The sequence below is a fragment of the Lagenorhynchus albirostris genome, chromosome 11 (genome assembly GCF_949774975.1).
Source record: "Lagenorhynchus albirostris chromosome 11, mLagAlb1.1, whole genome shotgun sequence".
Lineage (NCBI taxonomy): Eukaryota > Metazoa > Chordata > Mammalia > Artiodactyla > Delphinidae > Lagenorhynchus > Lagenorhynchus albirostris.
In genome coordinates this window covers 60,077,876-60,099,989 of record NC_083105.1, presented here as the reverse complement: position 1 = coordinate 60,099,989, position 22,114 = coordinate 60,077,876, and the positions used below count along the sequence as shown (strand labels likewise).

General features: G+C 53.5%; 1 protein-coding gene and 1 long non-coding RNA gene across 3 annotated transcripts; one reads left to right on the top strand and one right to left on the bottom strand.

The window, feature by feature from the left end:
* Positions 1 to 2,340: 2,340 nt before the first annotated feature.
* Positions 2,341 to 7,007, bottom strand: LOC132529485 (uncharacterized). 2 transcript variants are annotated; one of them, XR_009543479.1, is made up of 3 exons: positions 6,506 to 7,007; positions 4,491 to 4,616; positions 2,341 to 3,436 (listed from the first exon to the last, which is right to left on the bottom strand). It is a non-coding gene; the product is annotated as an uncharacterized LOC132529485 (long non-coding RNA). The 2 variants fall into 2 exon arrangements; XR_009543480.1 differs by having other exon boundaries at positions 6,629 to 7,005.
* Positions 6,062 to 12,722, top strand: HOXC13 (homeobox C13). Its single transcript, XM_060166021.1, has 2 exons — positions 6,062 to 6,800; positions 12,438 to 12,722. The coding sequence occupies exons 1-2, from the start codon at positions 6,062 to 6,064 to the stop codon at positions 12,692 to 12,694; spliced, it is 996 nt and encodes a 331-aa protein (XP_060022004.1). The 3' UTR covers positions 12,695 to 12,722.
* The last annotated feature ends 9,392 nt before the right edge of the window (positions 12,723 to 22,114 follow it).

The following is a 22,114-nucleotide window of genomic DNA, read 5'->3' as shown; positions in this document are numbered from 1 at the left end:
TATTTTCCATTATCTTCTTTTAAAGTAACTGGAAATCCTAAAGAGACACACAGAAAGAGAGAGAGAGAGAGGGAGAGGGAGAGGGAGAGGGAGAGGGAGAGGGAGAGAGAAAGGAAGGAAGGGAAGGCAAGGGACAGCAAGGCAAGGGAAGGGAAGGGAAGGGAAAGGAAGAGAAGAGAAGAGATTGATCTGTCTCATTTCTAGGAGCCGCAAACTTAAACTTTAAAAGATGGAGGAAATGATTGAAAGTGATAAATACCTTTTCCAAGCATTCGGTTTGTTGGCTTTCTGACCAAAAGGGCCCGTTGTTAGATCTCTGAAAGGAAGCCAAATCCAGCCCCCTGCAAACACTCCTCCACCTCTTCCCCAACCCCCCTTAACTCCCTTGTCTAACTTGAAAATGAACTTGGACTTCCCTCTCAGACAGGCCCTAAAACCAGGAGAGATTTTATTTGTCTGTTTTTGAAGGACTTCCTAAAAGGAGGAGGTGTCTGGGGTGAGGGGAGGGGAACAGAGGGCCCTCTCCCACTGCAGGGATGGGGTAAGTGTAGGGGCTCTGGGGAGGCAAGAAGCCGGGAGATATATTTTGTTAATTTCTTAACTCTGTGTTTATTTCCGGAACTTCTGTCATTGGGGTGGGGGGAGGGCAAGTGACTGGCTGAGATGCTGCTGAAAAAGAAAAGGGAGTAGGAGGGATGAGGATTAGAAAGGGGATGGGTCTGGGGAAGGAGAGGATGAGGAGGGTTGGGAAGGGTCTCTGTGAGGAGCTTGCAGGGCTGAGAGGACAGCGATGGAAGCAATGGAAGAATGAGGGCCGAGGTAGGGACACTGGAGGCCACTGGAGGAGGCTTCCTGAGACTTCCCCATGGAAGCAGCTACCTGATCTCCCCACTCAAACACAGAGCACCACAGGTGTGATTGGGGGCAGGCTGGAGGAGAATCCAGGAAAAGATTGGTGATGGCAGCCTAAACCCCGACCCTCGAGTGGATCCCTGCAGAACCATAGAGGAAAGTTTGATGGGACTTCCCAAACCCTCAGCCAACACTGCAATCCTAAACTGACAGCAGAAGAGAGTGGATTTCCCTGATGTCTAGGAGAGGGAAGTGAATAGGGCCTGGAGGAAGGCAAGTTTGGGTTTGAGAACAGAAAACTCTGAAATCAGGAGCAAAGCGATGCCTCCGCCCATCCTGGTCCCATCTTCCTCAAGCTGGGGGCCCAAGGAGGAAGAACAATATAGGTGGAAGATGCCAGGGTGGTAGCTGCTGTCCAGGGGGTGAGTCTCAGACCGGGAGGAGAGGCCTGGGTGGCTCTCCTCTGAGTCCACACTGTGGGGGTGGAGAGATTAAAGTGGAGCAGGTTCCAGAGGGATCCAGGAGCCTGGGAGTGGCATCTGCATCTGCACACTCCTTGGGCCACCCCCAACCTTTTAGAGCCAAGGGAGGTGGAGGGAAAGGAGGCGAGGAGGGGACTGGGCAGGGCCAGGGAGCCCCAGGATCAGCCAATTTTCTTTCCTTCCCCACCAGTATCACCCTTTGTGACCCAACAGGAATTAATCTCCTCTGAGTGTGTAAGGCTCTCCCAGCTCAGTCACACTCCCAGGGGGCTCTCTCATAGTTCCACCCCCCCACCCCGGAACTCCTAACCCTTCCTGTAAGTGACCTCTCTATCCCAAACATCCCTTTCTTTCCTAGATAGCTCAAGCCCTACATCCTCAATCCTCCACAAATCTCTTCCATCCTGCCTGCAGCCCGTATCCTGGACAGGAAAGGGCCCCCCAAACTCTATGCCCGCCCACCAAGGCCCCAAGTCTGGGCGAGAATCCAGACCCCATGGTGGTAAGGCTCTTTGTTCTCCTGCAGCCTCAACCCACCCCCTCCTTTTTTTAAACTGGAATTTCTCCCATAAAAGAAAAAGCGGGGGGCGGGGGGGGCAGGAGCTTCAGAGCTTCAAGCTCTTTTTTTTTTTTTTTCCTGGGCAATATGGAGGAAACAGAGGAAAGAGGGGGAGGAAGGGAAATCAACTGATGCTTGCTTTCCAAAGAAGGCAATCTGGGCACTGAATAAGGGGCACACCAACCTCATTTCTCTCATCCCCTTCTCCCTCGCCTGGAATTCAAGCTTCACCCAGCCCTCGAGTGTGTAGAGCAACTCCTGCTGCAAATGCTGCTAGCTTACCCCACCGACTTGGTCTGTAACACAGCGGGCCAGGAATTTCACCCCTCAACTTTAGAAAGACACAGACATCTGCCTCTTCATTTTCCTGGGGATGTCTAAGTAGAGAACAGGATGAGCATATAAATCAAGTGTGTATCCAGAGAAATAAACAGACCAGCAGAGATCTTTATTTGCATAGAGAGGATTTCGGCAAGGGCTGGGTATTTTCATGAATACACTTGGGCCGTATCCACAAGGGCATGTGCTGGAACAGTGCATGGAGCCTGCCCACAATCACAGACCCACAGGCCGGGCGTGTGCACACGTATACCGTGCAAACACACACACACACACACACACACACACACTTCCAGTGAGACGGCACATTGAATATCTCCTTTATATATTGGAGTCTTTGAAAACAAGAATTTCAGAGTTGAACTTAGCGAGGAACTCAGTCCATAGAGGAAGCTGAGGGCAGAGCGGCTCCCGTGGCCTCGCCATCACAAATGTCCCTTTGAAAAAAGAGCGGAGAGCGCAGCCCGGGGCTTCTCGACGGGGCTAGAGGGGCCGTTTTCCATTTTCCTTTGGTGTGATGAAATGCTCCGTCCTTTCCCGCACACACCAACATCATCACAGCTAGAGACCGAAGGGTCACATTCCTATTCATTCCTCCTGATTTCCTCTCAACCAGGTCCGCAGTCCAGCTCCATCGGCCCACCCGCGAAGCCCCCGGCGGGGCGAGGTGTGGCTCAGCGGCGGGGGGTGAGCGCCGAAGCCGAGGGTTTCAGCGCCTGGCTTTCTAGGGCGGGATCGCCTCATCGCTTCGGCGATGTAATTACTATGTTTCCAGTAGGGCATATTCTCCTGGAGTGTTTAATTTGGTTTTATTTGTGTCTCAGCGAGATCCACATCTTTTTTTTCGGGGGGAGGAGGAAGAAGCGACCGCAGGCTTAAAGTTAATTAACCAACAAGGCTCTACTTTGAGGCGCCCGGCCGCAGGCTCTCGCCTCGTCGCCTCCCTCCCTGCTCCGGGTGCGCCCCAGTCTTGGAGTCGGCAGTTTCAGGCGCGGAAGGTCTTGGGGAACCCAGCGAAAGAGTGGGAAATCGTTCAGAGCATGCGGACCCTTCTCTGGCGCTTTCAACGCCCTGAGTCCTGAACTTTCGCCTCCCACTCTCTCAGGTCTCTGGGGGGCCTACATCTTCTTCGGCTGGTCTCCTTGACGAAGGGAACTTTTCCCTCTCTTTCCGCTCGTCGCTAAATTTTGGCCGCATAAAGCCCCTAATAAATGGAATTGTAAAATTGCTGGGTTAAATCTATATCTCATTGCAATAGGAATAGTTAATGTCCTTATATAAATCTGGAAAAGAACCTACTATTGATTTTATTTATTGCTGGGCCGCCTGCACCCAGAGCCTTTCTGCTGTTCTGCCCCTTACTCCCAAAGGCTGGGAGACCCCTCTTTGGGTTCTGGCCCGTGAAGACGCATCTGGCGTTGAGCTAGACCATTCCCGGACCCGGGAGGGAGCCCCAGGAACGGGGTGGCCATTTCAGGCCCTTTGTTTCGCCCGGCTGCCCCACTCAGCCCGGTCCACGTCGCCCCGGGTTCTCCACGCGGAACCGGACCCCGCACTGCACAGGAGGGGAAGCTAGGGCCTCCGCACCACCCCTACACCTGCGGAGGGAAAAAATGGCAGACCTCTCCACCCACCTACCCCCACCAGGCAGGCCGCAGGCAGACGCGGGGGGCCAAGGTCACACGACCCAGTCTAGACTAGCCAGGCCATGTTTGCTTTCCTCCTTTTACCTTGACCTTGGGACTCCGGAGGCAGAGAAGCCAGTTTCCTAGCCAAGAGCCGGCTCCCAGCAAGACCCACCTTCCTCTCCACTCCTCTCTCCTCCATCCACCATCATCGCCCTCAACACACACTCAAGCTAGCCTGCTCATGTTCCAAGCTTCCTGATATATTTTTCCTCCTACTGCCAGCCCAGCCCAAAGCCTGCTTTCTGGAACTCTGAGGTGACCCTTCCGAATGAAGAGCACCCTGATAAAGATTGCGTCTCTTATCCTAAGTCACCCACGCCAGGGCGCTCTCCATCGTCCAACACCACTTTGCCCCTACCGGTAGAACGGAGGCAGCCCGTGGGCCAGATCTCAGTACAGACCTGGCCATTTGCTCTCAAGTTTAAGGGATCCAGCGGGTTCGGCTTAGCCCGAGGCTATTTCCTGGCCGCGGTCTGGACAGGAGCACCCAGCATTTAAAATCTTTGGCAGAGGCAGGAAAGAGGGAGATGCTGTAGCCCCTCTCCCCTTTTTTCTCTCTCTCTTTATTACCTCTTCTCCTCAGGGAGGCCCTGTGCTGAAAGGGAACTTGGCTCAATCCCACGGAGATGCTCTCTGGAAAGGGGTGCCTCTACTTAGGCACCAAACTGAGCACAGGAAGCCCGACAAGTCTGGAGACTGGGAAGAGAGAAGAGGGGGGCTTTTTTAGAAAATTAGTAAGTTGGTTAATTTTTTCTTTGAAAAGATTGGGTAGTTTCAAAGCATCGAAACACTTCACGTTAAAAGGACGGGATGCTATGGGAGCTAAAGTTGGGGTTATCCAGCTGGGAACTGCGTTGATCCCGGCTCTGCCTGGCCCCTCAGCCTATGGCCGGCTCAACCCAGGCGGCCGAGGGCGGAGGCGGATCCGCCGGGCTCGAATCGGGCCTCCTGGGGTCTCCCAGAGTAGCGCCTGGGAAATGTCCCTCCAAAGGGGCAGCGCTGCCGACTCTCCCTCATCCCACGTTTCCTTTTGTACACGGATCTGAGAGCGCGTGCTCTTCTTGTTCGCATGAAGAGCTTTTCAGCTTTCCTAGACCGAATCCCTGCTCCTCCTCCCCCTTTTCTTTGAAACATCTCACTCCGAGTCTTTTAATTTCTATTGTATGTTGAAATACCCCTCTATTCTATTGGCCCCATTTCTCTTCTTTATTCTATCTCAATTTTTCGTTGAGAGCATCCCGCCCTCCGTGTGATGATGTTTGTGTTTGGGGGCTATTACATCCTCCTAGCGTTCTCTGCTCCGCTGGAGGAAGACCTGCGGGCAACGAGCCTAGAGAGGGTCCCTCTTAGACAACTGGGGCTTTGGGGAAAGTGGCTGAAAGTCGGAAATGGAAACACAATCCCGGCATCAAAGTCTTGCTGCTCGGTGTCGGGTTCTTTCCAGCCGGAGCTCCCAGGGAGTCAGCCAAGGCCAGACCCAGGGCTCCCCACGCCCTGCCGGTGCGCTTCCGCCTGCTTTCCAGTTTTTTTTATTTATTAAGAAAAAAAAAAATACGGTGTCTCCCCGACCCTTAGCTCCAAGCCCCAATCCAGTCAGCGATCTTTTGGGGTAGGAATCAGTCTCCCCCACACGCCTTCTAAGCCTAGTGGGAGGCTCCCAGGAAAAGTCCTGGTCTTGCCAGACCCCTTTGCGTCGGCCAAATTCAGCCTCCCCCTCCTCATTCTCCCTCCCCGAGGCCGGCCAGGGGGCGTTGCCCTGTCCCTTTAAATCTCCCAGCTCCCTCCTCTTTGCCCCTCCTGAGAGCCAATCAGCAGAGACCTCTTCCCTTTCGCCCCGCCCCACCTCTAGGGGTGGGAACCCCAGGAGACCCGGCCAAGGCATCACGTGCACGGGTGGCGTCACGTGGGCGCGGGAGGATTGCCGAGGGGAGGCTGGCGGGAGCCCGTGATTTCTTAATGAAATGTCCCCGCATGCGTAGAGGACATGTAGGGAGGGAGGTGGAAGCACCAGGAGGAGGAGGGGAGGAGGAGGTAGAGGGAGAAGGGAGGAGGGATGGGGGAGGGGAAAAGGGAGCGAGGTGTCTCCCCAGCTCGCAGCCTCTGGCAAGTGGAGTTTTTAAAAAGCTCGAGCAGATCATGTCATGACGACTTCGCTGCTCCTGCATACTCGCTGGCCGGAGAGCCTTATGTACGTCTATGAGGACAGCGCGGCGGAGAGCGGCGGCGGCGGCGGCGGCGGCGGCGGGGGAGGCGGCGGCGCGGGCAGCGCGGGGGGTGGCTGCAGCGGAGCGAGCCCCGGCAAAGCCCCGAGCATGGACGGGCTGGGCAGCAGCTGCCCGGCCAGCCACTGCCGCGACCTGCTTCCGCACCCGGTGCTGGGCCGCCCGCCGGCTCCCCTGGGCGCCCCTCAGGGCGCCGTCTACACGGACATCCCGGCCCCGGAGGCGGCGCGCCAATGCGCCCCGCCGCCGGCGCCCCCCACCTCGTCCAGCGCCACCCTGGGCTACGGCTACCCTTTCGGTGGCAGCTACTACGGCTGCCGCCTGTCGCACAACGTGAACCTGCAGCAAAAGCCTTGCGCCTACCACCCGGGCGATAAGTACCCCGAGCCGTCGGGCGCCCTGCCGGGTGACGACCTGTCCTCCAGGGCCAAGGAGTTCGCCTTCTATCCCAGCTTCGCCAGCTCCTACCAGGCGATGCCCGGCTACCTGGACGTGTCTGTGGTGCCTGGGATCAGCGGGCACCCGGAGCCGCGTCACGACGCGCTCATCCCCGTCGAAGGCTACCAGCACTGGGCACTCTCCAACGGCTGGGACAGTCAGGTGTACTGCTCCAAGGAGCAGTCTCAGTCCGCCCACCTCTGGAAGTCTCCCTTTCCAGGTAAGGAAGGGGCCCGAGCGCCGCCGCCGCCGCCGCCAGGGACCCGTCCCAGCCCCGCCTGCCCCGGGGCTCCGCGCCCCAGCCACCCCCGCCGTCTGGCCCCGGCGCGCCGGCTCTCCTGGGCTGCCGATGGAGCCGGCCGGGCGAGCTGCGCTGAGGAATGCGCCGGGGAAGAAATCTGCTCCGACACGTTCCCCGGAGCTGCCGGGCGGAGAGTGAAGCAATCACAGGCGCCCGAGCGCCCGGCCGCCGGCTCTGCTCCAGTCGGGAGCTTGTCTCCTCCTCCCCCAGCGGGCTCCAGTCTCACGCGCGGCTCTTGGCCTCCTAAGCCCGCTTCCGGCCAGGAATGGGGGGGTGGGGTGGGCCTTGGGTTCCTTGGAATCCAAAACCACTAGGACAAAACGCTCAACCCACCGATTAATTGGGGAAAAAAATTAGAACCCCCAAACATTTTGTTTGCCTGAATGTCCAAGATCATTCAGGCACTGCAGGCACTGGACAGTTTTTGTTGTTGTTTTTAAATAGGGGTCTAATTTGCCGGGATCTACAGAAATGTAGGGTGTTTTCTTTTTTCTTTTCTTGATTTATTTTAAGAATTTGGCCACGAATTTCCTGATTGTTAAAGGAACAAGAGAGCTAAAATCTCTAGAGAGGGTGTGGAGAAGAGGGAATTCACATCCCTCTCCTGGATTATAAAATTCGTTGCCTCTCTGGTGTTCTGAGCTCAAATCCTGTGGGTGTTCGCACTACCAACTCCCCCAAATGCGGGGGAGAAGGAGAGTTCCCCATGCCTTAGACACAGGGGAGTGTCTCTTTCTCTTAGAGGGAGTGAGGATGAGGGTGGGGGGGAGACCTGCTTTGGAAGGATCTGAGGTCCAGGCCCAGGCAGGGGACCCCTCTGTATTGTCTGGCTCCATATGCGGTGGGGGATTGGAATTTACTGGTGTTCTGTTCCCTTTCCAATTGAGGCTATCTCTGAACAGGAAGGGATCCTGCAAACCCCCCCCCCCACTCCACAGGGGAAAAGACCAGTTCCAGGTTTCTCAAAACCACATCAGGAGCTTCGTATTCAGCTTTGTGCTGAGAAATCAGGATTCAGGGTCTAGTGAATCCAGAGCTTGAGTCTGCTCTTGCTATATATGAGCAGAGCTCAGTGGGAGAGGGCTGACTGGCTCCGTTCTGATGCCTACAGGGGTCCTGGGGGCCCCCTACCAGCCATATATGGCTCCCCACACTGCCCAGAGCCCCCCCCTCCCCAACTCTACATGTGGACCCGGGGACATTTTCATTGGGAAGTATAGACCTGAAGACCTCCTAAGGGTGGGCCTGAAATTCCTCTGCATCCGGGATTGGGGCAAGGACAGATGGTTAAAAAAAATTACTGAATGATATTAAAAAGTGTAGCAAATAACATTCTTGTAAATATTATAAGGTGACTTAATATAACACAACTGACCAAGGTGGGACCCACACTAGACACCCAGTTTCTGGCTGCCAGAAGATTTAGGTTGATAGAATTTTAGTACATGGTGTCATGCGTTACCTACTCTGCATTGACTATATTTTTATATAATATGATTTCTGTTATTAACCACCTAATATGAAACACATAATAACACCTTTCTAGAAGATAGGCAACTCACATGTAGGTGTACAATAATGTGTTGTGGAGATATGGCCCTTTAATTTCCCATCCCACCCAGATGGGAAGCTGCTTAGGAGATGGGGGTTTAGCAGGAATTCCTGGAGCATCAGTAGCTGGTAGCCAACAGGCCATGCTAAGGGGCTGAAGGGCAGAGGGGCAGATGCCCACCAAGCCCACTGTGGGCAGAGGCACAAGTCTAGAGCAGTGGGCGGTGGGTTTAGTGTGAAGAGGGGATGAGAGGGAGCTGCTCTGGCGTTGCTGTGTATGCATGTGGAGCAAGGTGGGAGTGAGAGATTGGAGAGAAGCTCAGAAATATCTTTGAGCAAAATAAACATCTTAAAGATTCCCAGGAAAAAAAAAAACTAAAAGTAAGCACTTTTTTATCACAGCCTCCTAGAGAAAAATATCTTTGACATAAAAAAATATATAGCCCAACTGAGATTTAATACACTTGCAAATTATGGCATGGAAGTGGATATAAAAACCCAGTGTATCTCAACAGCTATGTGCTCACACACTCCCGGTGTGGAAATAGAATCGGGCTGGTGTATCTCAGTGAGTGCAGAGGTCCAGGCAAAAGGCAGATGAATAAGAAATTATGCTCAGACACCCTCCATCTTTCTACCCACACAGAGCTCCCTTAAAGTAGTGAGATTTCCAGATAACTCTGTCTATGCAATTGTGGTTTGTTCGGCAGCATCTAGGCATAAACACTACTGTCTCTTTTCAGTGCCTCTGGCTCTGAGAGACCTCATCTATGGCAGTCTGGGCTGGTGTGGGAGATGAAGGCAATTGTTCAGAAAGATCCAGATAATTAGGGCCCAGCTGAGTTGTGGCTTCTTCCTTCACCCAATTATCTAGACCCTTGCTTCTTTGCTCTTTTTTTTTTCTTCCTATAGTGCGTATAGACAGTTTTTAATTTTGACAGAGAGAGGCAGAAATTCCAAGAGAGAAGCAGAGAGGAGGGGGGCGGGGTGGGGGGGACAGGGAGAGACAGAGACAGATAGGATAGGAGGAGACAGTAAGAGAGAGAAGGAGATAATGGGCTCTTTGGGCCATACTGGAAGTCGGTACTGACAAGTCTTTGGAATTTGCTTGAGAAGAGTGGCTAGGATTTCTAGCTGAACAAGGTCCTCTTCGGAGGACCAGAGCCCTGTTTTTGGGAGTGGGTGGGTCAAGAGCCAGTGGGCAGTAGGAACATGTACACAGGACCCCAAGAGAGAGCTGTGGCTGAGCATTGGTCTGATTTTTATCTGCTCCTCAAAAGTGTCTATTAGGTTCCCAGGTATGAAGTGGTGTGTGTGTGTGTGTGTGTGTGTGTGTGTGTGTGTGTGTGTGTGTGTGTGTGTGTGTGTGTGTGTGTGTGTGTGTGTGTGTGTGTGTGTGTGTGTGTGTGTGTGTGCGCGCGCGCGCACGCCCACACACTCTGAAGGGAGATTAGGGAGAGGTTGATTGTAAAATTAATCACCAAGTCCTCTACTTACTTTAGGCAGCATAGACACAACTCGAGGCCTAAGCTTCCAGATGTTTCCACATCTGCAGATCCCACTTCCTTTCCAGACAAGACAGCAGACAATGAAAGGGGGCTTCTTTCAGAAGGCAAGACTGAAGGTATTTCCCCAGTTGGCCAAAACAACCAGCCGTTAGGTCTGATCCATGAAAAACTTGGCCACATCAACTCTTGGCATTCTGTAGAGAAAAATAACCAATTTAGACCAGCTATCTGCTTTTTTTAAACTGATTTTTTAGGGTTTGTTGATTAAGCCTCATTGGAAATTTATAGTTGGGGTTTAGGAGACCCAAAATTGGGTAGATAATTGTGAGCATTTCCAGAAAGTGAAGTTTAAAAAAATCAGGGACAATTATCTGGTTAATTCAGGAACCCAAACCCACGTTTATCCCATTTGCTCTCCAGGAAAAAGGAGGTATTTTAAAGCTAGATTGTACCAAGCGGTCTGTTTCCATTTTAGAACTTACTGTGTCATTATGTTGAGTCCAAAAATCTGGGTTTGAAATCTGGCTCTGCCACTTAAGTTCTTTTACCTAGTCTGAGCCTCAGATTCCTTATCTTGTAAAATGGGTTTAATAAAATAAGACTGGAAAAAATGTTCCGAGGATTAAAAAAAAAGCCTCACGGTATCATTACTGACCCTCTCTGTTTTACTCTTATTCCAGAATCATCAGTTTCTCAAATCATAGTTACATCTGTAAGAGTAAGACACATTTAAGAGCTGTGAGACTTTTAAAAATTATCTTGTGCAAAAAAAAAATCCTTTTTAACATAAAGGATCTGCTCTGCTAAAGTGAAGTTGTTTTGTTTTGCAGATTTAAAAAAAAAAAAACTTGGCCTGTTCCTACATAGGCAGAGAAAAGTGACAAGTCCAACAATTTTCCTGAAAAATTGTCGTCATGAAGACAGCCAAACCAGGCCATTGGAACCCCCTCTCTCCCATATTCTTTCTGCGTACTTTATTCGCCCCCTGCATTTGATGGTGACCTCTTCTCTCCCCATCCTGTGTAGACAAGGGTCCCTGAGAGAGAGCAGACCCAATGAGAATGGGTATAAGGAAGGTGTTTCATGAGGGTGGGGTGGGGGGGCAGTGAGAACAAGCATTTCAGAAGGAGCTTTGTGTCCTTATTCTAGACTGTGTCTACACTTCCAAAGGGCAGTAAGAATGAAGGGGAAATCTCAAATATTCAGTCCTACTCATTAAATCCTGCATGAAGAAGTCTGCCAATTACGTTTTTAAAAATTGAAGGGTGAGTTACTCAGATAATTTCCCTAGTTCCCCACTTCCCCTTGAAAGTGTTGCTATGATATTTTTATTGACAGAGGTGAGGGTGGAATGGAAGGGGGGATATAAGTGACAAGTATTGCCTGTGACATTCTCAGAGCATGAAGAAATTGAACTAGTAGTGGGATGACAAGGTATTTAGGATTGGGGTTCCCGCATGGGGTGGGGACAGTCTCCTTCAGCCTCAGAGGAATGACAGGGATAGCACATGGGAGCAGGATTTGCTGTTTTGCTGAGTGGACATTTATGGGGGCAAGGGAGGGGCACTGATTTCTTTTTATAGAAGACTTACGTGAACAGCTGGTTTCAACCCAAGAAGGACTCTCTTGGTGTCTCCTCTGGTGGGCACACACCTGGGTGTGGACCCTCCACTTCTAGGGACCTGATTCCCTACATCTCAGTGCTAGGACTTCCCACCTTGGATGTTACTAAGTGGCTCACAACACTGGACTCCTAGAGATTGGCTCCCAGGCAGTCTGGCTTCACCTGGCCACTTTTCTTCTCTCTAGCTGTCGGTGCTGGCCTCAGATTCCTAGTGCAGAGCCAGTGACCAAAGGCAAGAGGCCCCACTTGGGGGTCTGTGCCCACTGAAACTGTCTCCCTGCCCACCATGCCCTCCCTCAAACATACAAAAGAACACCTTCCTCTGATAATGGGGCAGAGTATAAACTGACCCATGCCCAAATGACCTACCTGCAGGAAAGAGGGATTTTCCTGAATACCTGCGATCCTGCAGGCTAGCAGTCCAGGCTGCAATTTGGAGGGACTCCTCTAAGGGAACAGGGATTCTAATAAGGAGTGCTGTGTAGAGCCATACTGGAAGCTGAGCCAAAAGGAAAAATCAGTAATACTGGTCCCGTATTTATTTAAAATTTTCATATTTTGTTCATCATGGATTCCTGGGCATTCGTTTATATATTTTAAAACATTGCATTAAAATATCATTCATCTTGGTTACTGAGTTTGGGCGCCCCCTCCTTTAAAGTTTGCGCCAGAGGCAATACCCCAGGGTCCTCACCTAAGTCGAGGCCTTGCTAATAACAGAGGTGCAAAAGATTTGGGGACAATCCGTCAGCTCCCTTTGAGTCCCTGCCGGAACCTGCGCCTCCGCAGCCGCGCGGACTTGAGGTCCCTTGCGGGGTCCTGGGTCCAACCATGCGACTCACTTCCTGCCGCCCGCCTTCTCTCTCCCCCCAGACGTGGTCCCCCTACAGCCCGAGGTCAACAGCTACCGCCGCGGGCGCAAGAAACGCGTGCCCTACACCAAGGTGCAGCTGAAGGAGCTAGAGAAGGAGTATGCGGCCAGCAAGTTCATCACCAAAGAGAAGCGCCGGCGCATCTCGGCTACCACGAACCTCTCGGAGCGCCAGGTCACCATCTGGTTCCAGAACCGGCGGGTCAAAGAGAAGAAGGTGGTCAGCAAATCAAAAGCGCCTCATCTTCACTCTACCTGACCGCCCACCCAGCTGCCCGCCCCGTCTATTTATGTCGCCGATTTGTACCATATCCGAACACACCGAAGGACGCTTTTCGGGTACAGACAAATATTTAATGTTAACCAGAAAGAGGAACCACTCCGCTGGGAGGCAGAGGGTATCAAAGGGTGTGCTCTGCCGCCCTCTACTCCCCACCCCATCCTCAACCCTCACCCCTATGCAGATGGCATCTACCCCGCCTCAGCGGCTTTGGAGGTGGGTCCGGGCGGGCGTGGGAGGAAGGCAGCCTGCCTCCACTCCCTCTGGCCGTTGCCCCTCGCCTTGCCGGAGCGCCGAGTGGCAGCCAAGAGCCCAGTCATTCCAGCCAAAGCAGAGCTGGGGAACCCCGAATGACCCCATTTTTGCCTCATCCTTTGCCCGGGCAGGTAGATGACCCCCCTAAGGGTGCGACCCCGAGCAGGACCTGGCGAGCTCCTACTTTCCGTCCAGTCCTTCCTCCCGTTCCCTGTCCCTCTGGCACTCTTTAGTTAGGCAAGATTTCCCAGTTAAGATGTTTCTGTGCATATTTTAAAAGTCACATTAATATTAATGATAAGTATTAGGGACCTGGCATCGTGATTGGAGTACAGACAGCGCTTAGGTTTTTTCTTTCCTGTTTCAACAAAAGCTGGAATTGGATGAGGAGACACCTACCCTTCTCCCCCACCTGGACCAAGGAACTGAGTTTCTGAGGAGCCACCTTTGCCCCCGTGGCCTCCTCTGTTCTGCTTCTCAATCAACATGCAGAAATCCAGGGAAGACAGAAACTCCCACCATGCTGCTAAATCTGTCTTCTCTCCTTCTCTCTCTGTGGCAAGACTGAGGGTCAGGCCATGCACAGGAGCAGAACTTTTTGCTAGGGAACGGACAAGCTTCTCTTCCAAGGGGATGGAGAGCGGGTCACCCGGCAGATTCCCTCTCCAGTTGCTTCTCCGTCAAGGCGGTAGCTGAGAAGGCCTCACATTTTCACTTTTACTCATTGTCCTGAGGACAGCAGTTTTTCTTCCAGGAGGCCAAGATAGCTGGCTCCCAGTTAGCCAGCTAACGCAGACGCTGCCTGACATTTCCCTCCTCAAAGGCCAACTTGGTGCTGGGGGATGGGGGCTCACCTTCTCCCTTCCCACTGGTGCATTACAAAAGCGTGTTCTTTTGAAATGTTCATCCAAAACAGGCTTTTAAAAAATGTTGTGTATCTGTATATAGTATTGTGATGTCTGAATGACAATGTACTGAATGCAAAAAGGAAAAAAATACCACAAACCTGTTTTTAAAATAAAATCTTTTTTTTTTGCCTTGATTTTATCGCTCAGATTCCTTCTGAAACTCCTTCTATCCACTGGTTCTTGGGGTAGGCTCTATTGCCCTGACTCAGCCAGAATGGGCAGGGGGAAGAGTAGAGAGAACACCCCCAGCTGGATAGATCCCAAATTTATATTCTGCTCCACGTAAGTTTTTTAAGTGAGGTTTTCAGATTGTTGATACGATCTAGACAGAAGAAAACTCTTTCCCATCCTGATGCCCCAAATAGATGAGTACGCTTGGGAGAGAAGGATGTGATCAGCGACTGAAAAGGCCTGGGAGCAAGTGAGTGGGTTCACTTCAGTTAATAGAGCTCAGAGCTGGATCTCTGTGCTGAGAAAGTGGTGTCCCAGCTGGCGACTGGATGCTGTGGTGGTGGCAGCGTGGCGGCAGTGGGGAGCTAATCTTGCTCCTGAGGCTCTACTGCCCCCAGAGGGTCCCAAATCCCTCCAGACAGTTCAGAGCTGGAGCTGGGAAGGGGTCCCCTCAGTCTGCCCTGCTGGGAGGCCGCTGCAAGCTCCGTATTCCCAAGCTGCTCCCTTTTCCTCTCCACCAACCTATGCAAGAGGTCGGGCTGCTAGGACCCCATGGGCCCCCAGTCCTCTAAGCCAATCTCACTTGTATTCTCCAGCATTGTCGGGAACCCCAGTCTTCCAGGCAATCAGGAGCCCTGTAGACTCTGCCACTAATTTGTTTTCCCTGCCGCGTCCCTCTGTGCCTATCTCCCTATCTGGCTGAGTTAATGAGATCGTTAAGTTGTCAGGTTAAGAGACTTTTAAAAAGCGATATAGCCTAAAACAATGTTATCTCAGATTAAATCTTTACTGCAGCAATTTTTATTTATATATAATATTTTTTCCGTTCCTGAGACACAGAAAGACTGGAGGCATTGGGTTGGAAATCAGAGTTCTCTGATCTCACTTTGCCTGATGGCTGACGTTCTTAAAATTTTATTTAAATAAATGTTTCAGGGGTGTGTGTATGTGCCACACACACACACACACACACACACACACACCCCGAATCTGAGAGACAAAGAGCCTGAGGAATTCACCCTCTGTGGACGCTCCGCTACTGATACTGCTGCCAGTCCTTTTCTACTCCATTTCAACTCTGGGTTAACCACCAAAGAATCCCACGCTGGGCAGTACAGATCTAGGAGGGAATAGATGAATCTCCCAGGAATAATGTTCATTCTTAATTCCATCTCTCCTTTCTCTCCCCACTCACCACCTTAACCTCTCTCCAAAACCCCTGAGTCTCTCCTGAGATGGGAAGAATTGAAAATTAAATGTGTGTGTTTGGTCAGAAAAAGGAACTGAGTAGACAAGAGACCCGGGGCTCCCTTGATACCCCCACCCCTCTTGACTTGGGGGTACATTGGGTAGTCCCATGACACAGCTGTAGAGTCAGTGGAAGCTGGAGACTCAGTGGGGAAAGAGAATTCTATAGTTCTCCGAGGCATCCTTCCACTTCTGCACACAAATCCACATGAGCGCAAATGAGCGAGTCTTCCCACATGGAGGGATACGCCCTAAGGCCCCAGAAGGGGGCGATGGAAAAGAGAAGAAAGCTTGTGCGGGCTCACTGGGGTTGCACTGGGACACCAGTGGCCCAAGCAAGCACTGCGGTCCCTCTGAGTCCCTGTGAGCCCCAGTGTGCCGCAGGGTGTTTAAGATGCGTCCCATGCACTGGATCAAATGTTCCTGGATCAGTTTTGGAGATGCCTCTTCCATAAAAGTAAGCACGAGAATGGAAAGTCCTAGGTGAGACAGGTATTGTGTGAGTATGCTTTCTGGGGACACACACTTCCCAAAGTTGGGAAAAAGCATGATTCTCTCCCTGATTGTGTTGGTTCCTTACCTTTCCTTCCTCTGAGAGTTGGCATTCTCATTGGGGAACTCTGTGAGACATTCCTGTGAAGGTGTGTGTATACGTGTGTTTGTGTGTATGCGTGTGTGTAGAGCCTATGACCAGTGCAGAATTTCCTCAGCCTTTTCTGCCTGTGTGTGTGCACGTGTAGCAATGTTGTCAGCCGGCACTGATCTCAGGGCGTAGAGTGTGTTTTCTTTTCTTTATGCAAATCTATAGAAAGCCTTTCTTTCCAAGGCCAGTCCTCTAGTGTCTGTGTGAGAGTGAGGATGCAATAAATATGCGGGGGCAAGGGGATAGAAAATGTCTGAAGGATTGTGAGTATAGAGGCATCCCCGGGAAATGGACAGCTCTTCTCTGGGACTGAGGTTCCTGCTATCTTTCTCATAATCCGACAACATCCCCGGCTCCTTGTGGCTCCCCGTGGCAAGGGCTGGGGGGACCCGGGTGAGCTGGAGCCTCACAGGACTCTCGGTCTGGAGGGCTCTATACCAGGCTGCCAGGGCGGGCTCAGTTAGATATTTTCCTGAGCTTGGGGAGAAAACCCCTTCCCCACCCACATCTTAGTCCTCAGACCTAGGGCCAGCAGAATGGGCCTTTTGGCCGGTAGTCAGTCCCACAGCCAGGAACCCACCTGAGGGAGCAAGGCCAGCAGTTCTCGGGAGATCCCTCCAGGACTGTCTCCAGACCATCTGCTCCTGAGGCTTTTCGACAGGCGGCTCGGTCAGCAGGCCCCGTGTGGGTATAAGGCGGGGGCAGCCCCTGGGACACTCTCCATCTACCAGAGGATTGAAGCTGGGGACCCTGCAGCAGCCCCCTCTGTTCAGAAGAGAACTCCCCACCCTAGGATCCACCTGGGTCTGACTTGGATGGTGTCAGGAGCCCACTCCTCAAAAACTCCAAGTGCCGGATCAGGCAGATGTGTATCTAGACCCGCGCTGGTGGAGGATTGAGGGGCCCTGGGGAGCCAGGGGCTTCTGGGAGGAGGAGGGGGCCAGAGCCTTTTCGCAACCAACCAGGCTCTTCCTCTTTTAGCCTTGACCGTGACTAGGTCTTTCTGACCTTGACATCACAGGGAGCACAGGGAAGGGGGGAGGGTGGAAAAGGCCTTGATCTTCTGGTGGCCAGAGAAGGGGAGGGCCACTCGCCCCCTTGACGCGCCATCCCCCTTCCCGCCAGAGCCCGCCGCCTCTGTTTACACACAGAGGTGTCGTCTCCAGTCTAGACAGGGGCGCTAATAACGCCCATAAAAGGCGGCCTCTCCAGAGATGCTCTGCAACTCGGCTCCCGCGCGCCTACCGCTGGCCGCAGCCTCCGCCTCCTCCGCCCCGCCCTCCTCAGATACCTCGGCTGGGCTTGCGGGCCGCCTTGGGAGGGGGCACCCAGAGGGTTTCTAGAGGCCGAGAACCCCCGCCCCGCACCCTTCTGAACCTCTTCCGTCTCCAAAGGTAAGTGGACCCCCGCTCTTCCAGCCCAGCCAGCCTTGGGGATAGCGCATCCTCCCACCCCCACCAGCCTCCCGGGCCCGTTGCCCTTACCCCGATCCGCCCCTGCCCAGCGCCACACCCGCCCCCGCCCCGAACTGGAGGCTTGGATTTGGGTAGCAGTTGGGTAGCTGGGCAGATCAGACCCCGGGCAGAACTCAGCCCCTCCCCAGAGCTAGGCCTGGTCAGAGGCCATGGTCACAGGGAGCGGCTGGCTGTGGGGCAGAGGGCACTCTGGGTAGTCCTCACCCCATACTGAGCTTCGAGGTCCACGGAGACCAGGCCCTGGGCTCCCCATACTTTGCTGGCGACTGTAGGTGTGGTGTTTGTGGAGAAGGTGCTTTTTTTTTTTTAAATAACTTGGTCCCCACACCTTTCCTGATACTCAGTAATTCACTAGGTGGAAGAGATCCTCTGCTGGCGAGGGGGAAAATGTCAGAACCCCGAAATTATTTAACTATTAGTGCGCCGAAAGGACAGTGAAAATGGGGGAAGATGGCTCACTTAGGGATGCTCAGGTGAGGGGTGGAGGGATGGTCTCCCAGATGTTCCTGCCTGGGACCACCCCTATCCCTTCCCCATTTCCTGAGTAGCAATCGGGCTGGGATCTTGTGGTGGGAGGGGGACAAGTGGAGCCACTGAATGCTTGGAGGAGGTTAGGACGCTGTTGACCCCAGGCTGCTTGTGCGAGCCTGAGAGCCTGACTGGGCCCCCTCACCCAAGGTCCCTCTCACACCCCGCTCCTCCAGGCTGCAGAGCCCTGGAAGGCAGCACGGGGGAAGGGGCCTCCTCACCTTCTCCTTAAGTCCTAGGCACCCGTAAGGAGGCCTGGGAGCCAGGTGGGCTCGGACCCCTGGATGAGCTGGTGAAGCGAAGAACGAGGAGTCTGAGCCCCTACCTCCACCCGTCAGCCTTGGTTGACCCCGACAAAATCCTGCCCCAAGCCTAAGATGCCCTAAAGGGGTGACACATAGAGAGCCGAGGGGTCGGGCTGGGGCCCAGACCTTCCCCACCCGCCGCTTTCCGTCTCGCCTCTCCCGCCCAGCCCAGCTCCTGCTCACCTCCCTTCAGAGACCCAGGCCCTGCCTCATGTGCATAGGCGGCAGAACCGTTTTGTGCAAACTAGGCAGTGACCTTGAACTGGGCCGCCTTGGCCTCTCGACTGTTGCGGGAGAAGGCAGCACCGCGCGGTATAATTTCGACCTCGGTTTGCCTGGGGAGCCCGAACACTGCGGCTCACAGCCACTCCGCGGTGGCCTAAGCCTCCCGCAGCTGCTCTGCCCCTGCCACCAGAGCCGGCCGTAGATTTTATAATAACTCCTTTCGCCTGGCTCGGCGGCGGTGGGGACTCGAGGACCAGCGCATAGCCCGTGAAGATGCAGGAGGGACGGAGGCTTAGACAGAGTCGGTGCGGGAGAGGCGGCGGCGCATCCAGCTGGTGGATGCGAGGAAGCAAGAGGGCTGCCGCGGGTCTTCAAGGAAAGCCTTGGACCACATCCTGGCCTTCAGTTTTAGTTAACCCCTGAGTTAATGAGCGGGCCATGGTTGAGCCAAGCCAGCTGCATCAGGAACCTGTGGTCCAGGGTCCAGCAGGCAGTCCACCTCTTCTAATCTCGTGATTTGATGAATGTGCGGAAGAGCGGGCGCAGAGATTGCTCCGCGGGTCCAGAGCCTTGCCAGGCCAGTACAGTTTTCCATGTGAGCTGCGAAGTGCCGGCGGATTGAACCCAGCTAGAAGCCGCTGCCCAGCGCCTTCGGCTGCTGCGAGTCCTAAGCATTCTCCTCACCAAGTCCCCCGTCGGCTCCTGGAGAGCAGCTCTCGCCGAGGCTGGATTTAGATCTGAAGCTTTGCACCCGAGCCTCCCGCCGGTCCTGGGGACCCAGGCTGGGAGCGGAGCTCTGCAGCCAGTTAGTCCGAGTAGGGTTAAGAAAGGGGCGCCTGAGCTGCGTGTGCGGCGGCGAGCCTTAAAGGCGCACAGAACCGCGGTGGTACACGAGGAGGCTGGGCGCCTAGATTGCCTGGGTCCTCGCCGGGGTCCTCATAACCCCTAGGTTCCTAGTGATCCTCGAGTGGCAGGGCACTGGGGATGTGAATTTTGCTGATGGGCCTCGGCAGCTCTCCCCTAGAGGAATCAGGTCGGCTGCACGGAAGGAAGAGGGGGAAGGAAGAGGGGTTTGTGCGTGTGCCAGTGCCCAGCGTCCGAAACGTGGGGAAACTGGTCTTTTTTGATGGGGCCAAATCGGACCGGGAGAAACTGCGTGTCTGGAAGAAGGAAGTCCTCACTCCATCCTCATTTCCCCGGCATTGCATCTGCCGCCCTGTGGCCGCCTCTCTGCGTGCTCAGCGGCCTGGCCGGGAGGGCAGCGAGCACAGCTCTGGGCCTGAGATTTTCGAGCTGGCGAGGGATGCAAAAAGGCTAAGACCTTCCTCCTGGCGTCTCCCTTCTGGGAGATTGGAGTCATCTGGGAGGGGAAAAAGAGAATGGGGAGAAACCTCCACCGCACAAGGACTAGCGATTATCTCGCTAAGCTCAACTCGGCCTCCCCCACACCAACAATAGCGACTGAGCGCGAGGCCTGGAGGCCTGGAGACCTCGCCGCCGGTGCAACGTTCTGATTGAAAACAGCAACGACATTAAAGTCACACCCTGTTTATCTTTATGACCAAAAATAACCCCCAAATAAATTTTTAAAATTAAATATTCAGTAACGCTCATTAATGCATCTTGAAAAGAGGCATAAATAAGATGTTGGAGATGCTGTGACGTGGATTTTGCAGCCGAGGGATGCTCTGTGCAGCCGCGCAGCCCCTTAATCAATTAAGCACGAAAAGGCCAATTCAGGCTCTCTCCTGCCCGCTCCTCGGCGCCCCGGCTCTCGTGGTTCTGACTGAAGGTGACTGCGCCGGGGCTGGGATCCCACCGCTTGGCTTCGGTTCTGGCAAGTGGGCCCGGCGCGGGGCGGGCTCCTGGGGGGGGGGGGCGGGAGGGACCTTGGCCGGCCAGGGCAGGGAAGGGGAAGAGGGGCGAGGGGCGGGTGCCGAGCTGCGAGCTGTGCCGGGCTGGGCGAAGCCCGCGCGGACACATTTCTGTCCCAGCTATGGTTTGGGATATGAAATCGCCCAGGGAGCTGTGGAATTCGAAGAATCTGCGTTTCTCTCTGCCATGTCCTGCAGAAGAGAGAAAAAGAGGGAGATGAGAATCTTCTGCTTTGCTCTGCTTTTGTAGCTTCCGCTCGTTCTCAGATATTTAACTTTCACCCACATGGATTTCTTTCTCCCAGATTCTCTCAGACTCACGTCTCCCTCATTTTCTCCAAATCTTCTGGTGTTCTGTCATATTTAGACTTTTGCTGAACTATTGATCTCACCTGGTATTACTTAAAGCCATGCTTTTGCTGGAGCCCGAAGTAATCGCATAGAAATCTGAGTATTGTGTCTACTGGACTCCAATAGAATACACCTAGTTTTGAGGGTTTGTTTCCTTTTTCATTTTAATCTGTTTGGCTGTGTCTGTGGACTTGGTTGAGACCGGATTGTGGTTTCCAGATTTCGATTAATTTCGCCTATGGCCAGCGTTGGGTTCTCAGCCTTCTGTGGAAGGAGCTACTGAGGTTAGCACTATAAAAATAATTTTAAACCCCTAACAAGATAATTCTCTGGCATTCTTTCCCTTAGTCCCAGCACACCTATTGGGCTGGGCACAGTTATCTGATGGTCCCAGTGGTATTCTAGGCTGGTTCTGGGGTGTGAGTGTCTCCTCCACAGTGGGAATCAGGAGCCTCTTGGGCCAGCCAAGCCCTGCTGGGAGCCCAGAGCCTCTTGCTGCAAAGTCTCCAAGAGACGCCCCCAGAAGCCCCCCTGACCCACAGAAGTCATGGGGAAGAGTAGTTCAGCCTCCAGATTTTCAGGAGCAGGCAGGCAAGTCCTCATGGAGCTGGGCGCTTCCTTTTTCTGCTGCTTCTGCCTCTCTTCTGCATCTCTCCTCTGACGGTGAGTGAAGGTGTGTGGCTGGGTGGCTCCCAGCTGGAGAATGGGGAAGACCCAGCATTAGTAATCCTCCCTGAGCCCTTCCTGGAGGAGAGGACCCCAGGTGTCTCCCTAAATTCTTGGGGAGAAAGAGCTGAGGAAAAGGAGCACAGCAGCGGCAGGGCTGGGAGAGACAGCGGCAGGGAAACCTGTCTTTACCCCCACTTCTCCTCTACTGTAAATAAACCCCGAGCCAAAGGGCTCATCCGTCTCCTTAAACAGCCAGTAAACTTTATATGACACAATATCTAATAGTAATTTATTGGGGAGATATTGTAAATTCCAACGGTTTTAGTTAATAAAGGAGCTAATTAAAGAGGGACGGGCTGGGCTCGGCCAGCTGTTGGTGAGAAGATAATACATCTGGGGGGGTAGTGCAGGGTGCAGAAGCGTGTATGTGCGGGTATTTTTGGTGTGGCTTTTTCCCTCTTGCCCCGTGTCGGGCGATTGCCTCGATCTCCGCGTTAGGTTTTATATGATTTTTTAAAAACCAGAAGCCAGAGAATAAATCTGCCCCCGCGGTTCGTTCCCTCCCCCCCCCATTGGGGAAGGGGGAAGTTGGAGTTGGTGCGGGGTGGGGGGATTCTCTGTCCCCACCCATCCCCCTGGCGGCGGCGCCCACGTGAGCTGGACGGCCAATGGGTGGCCGGTGCAGGTTTAACTATGTTTAATGTCAGATAGCAATAAAGTAGAAGCTGCCGGTCGGGCCCCGCGGAA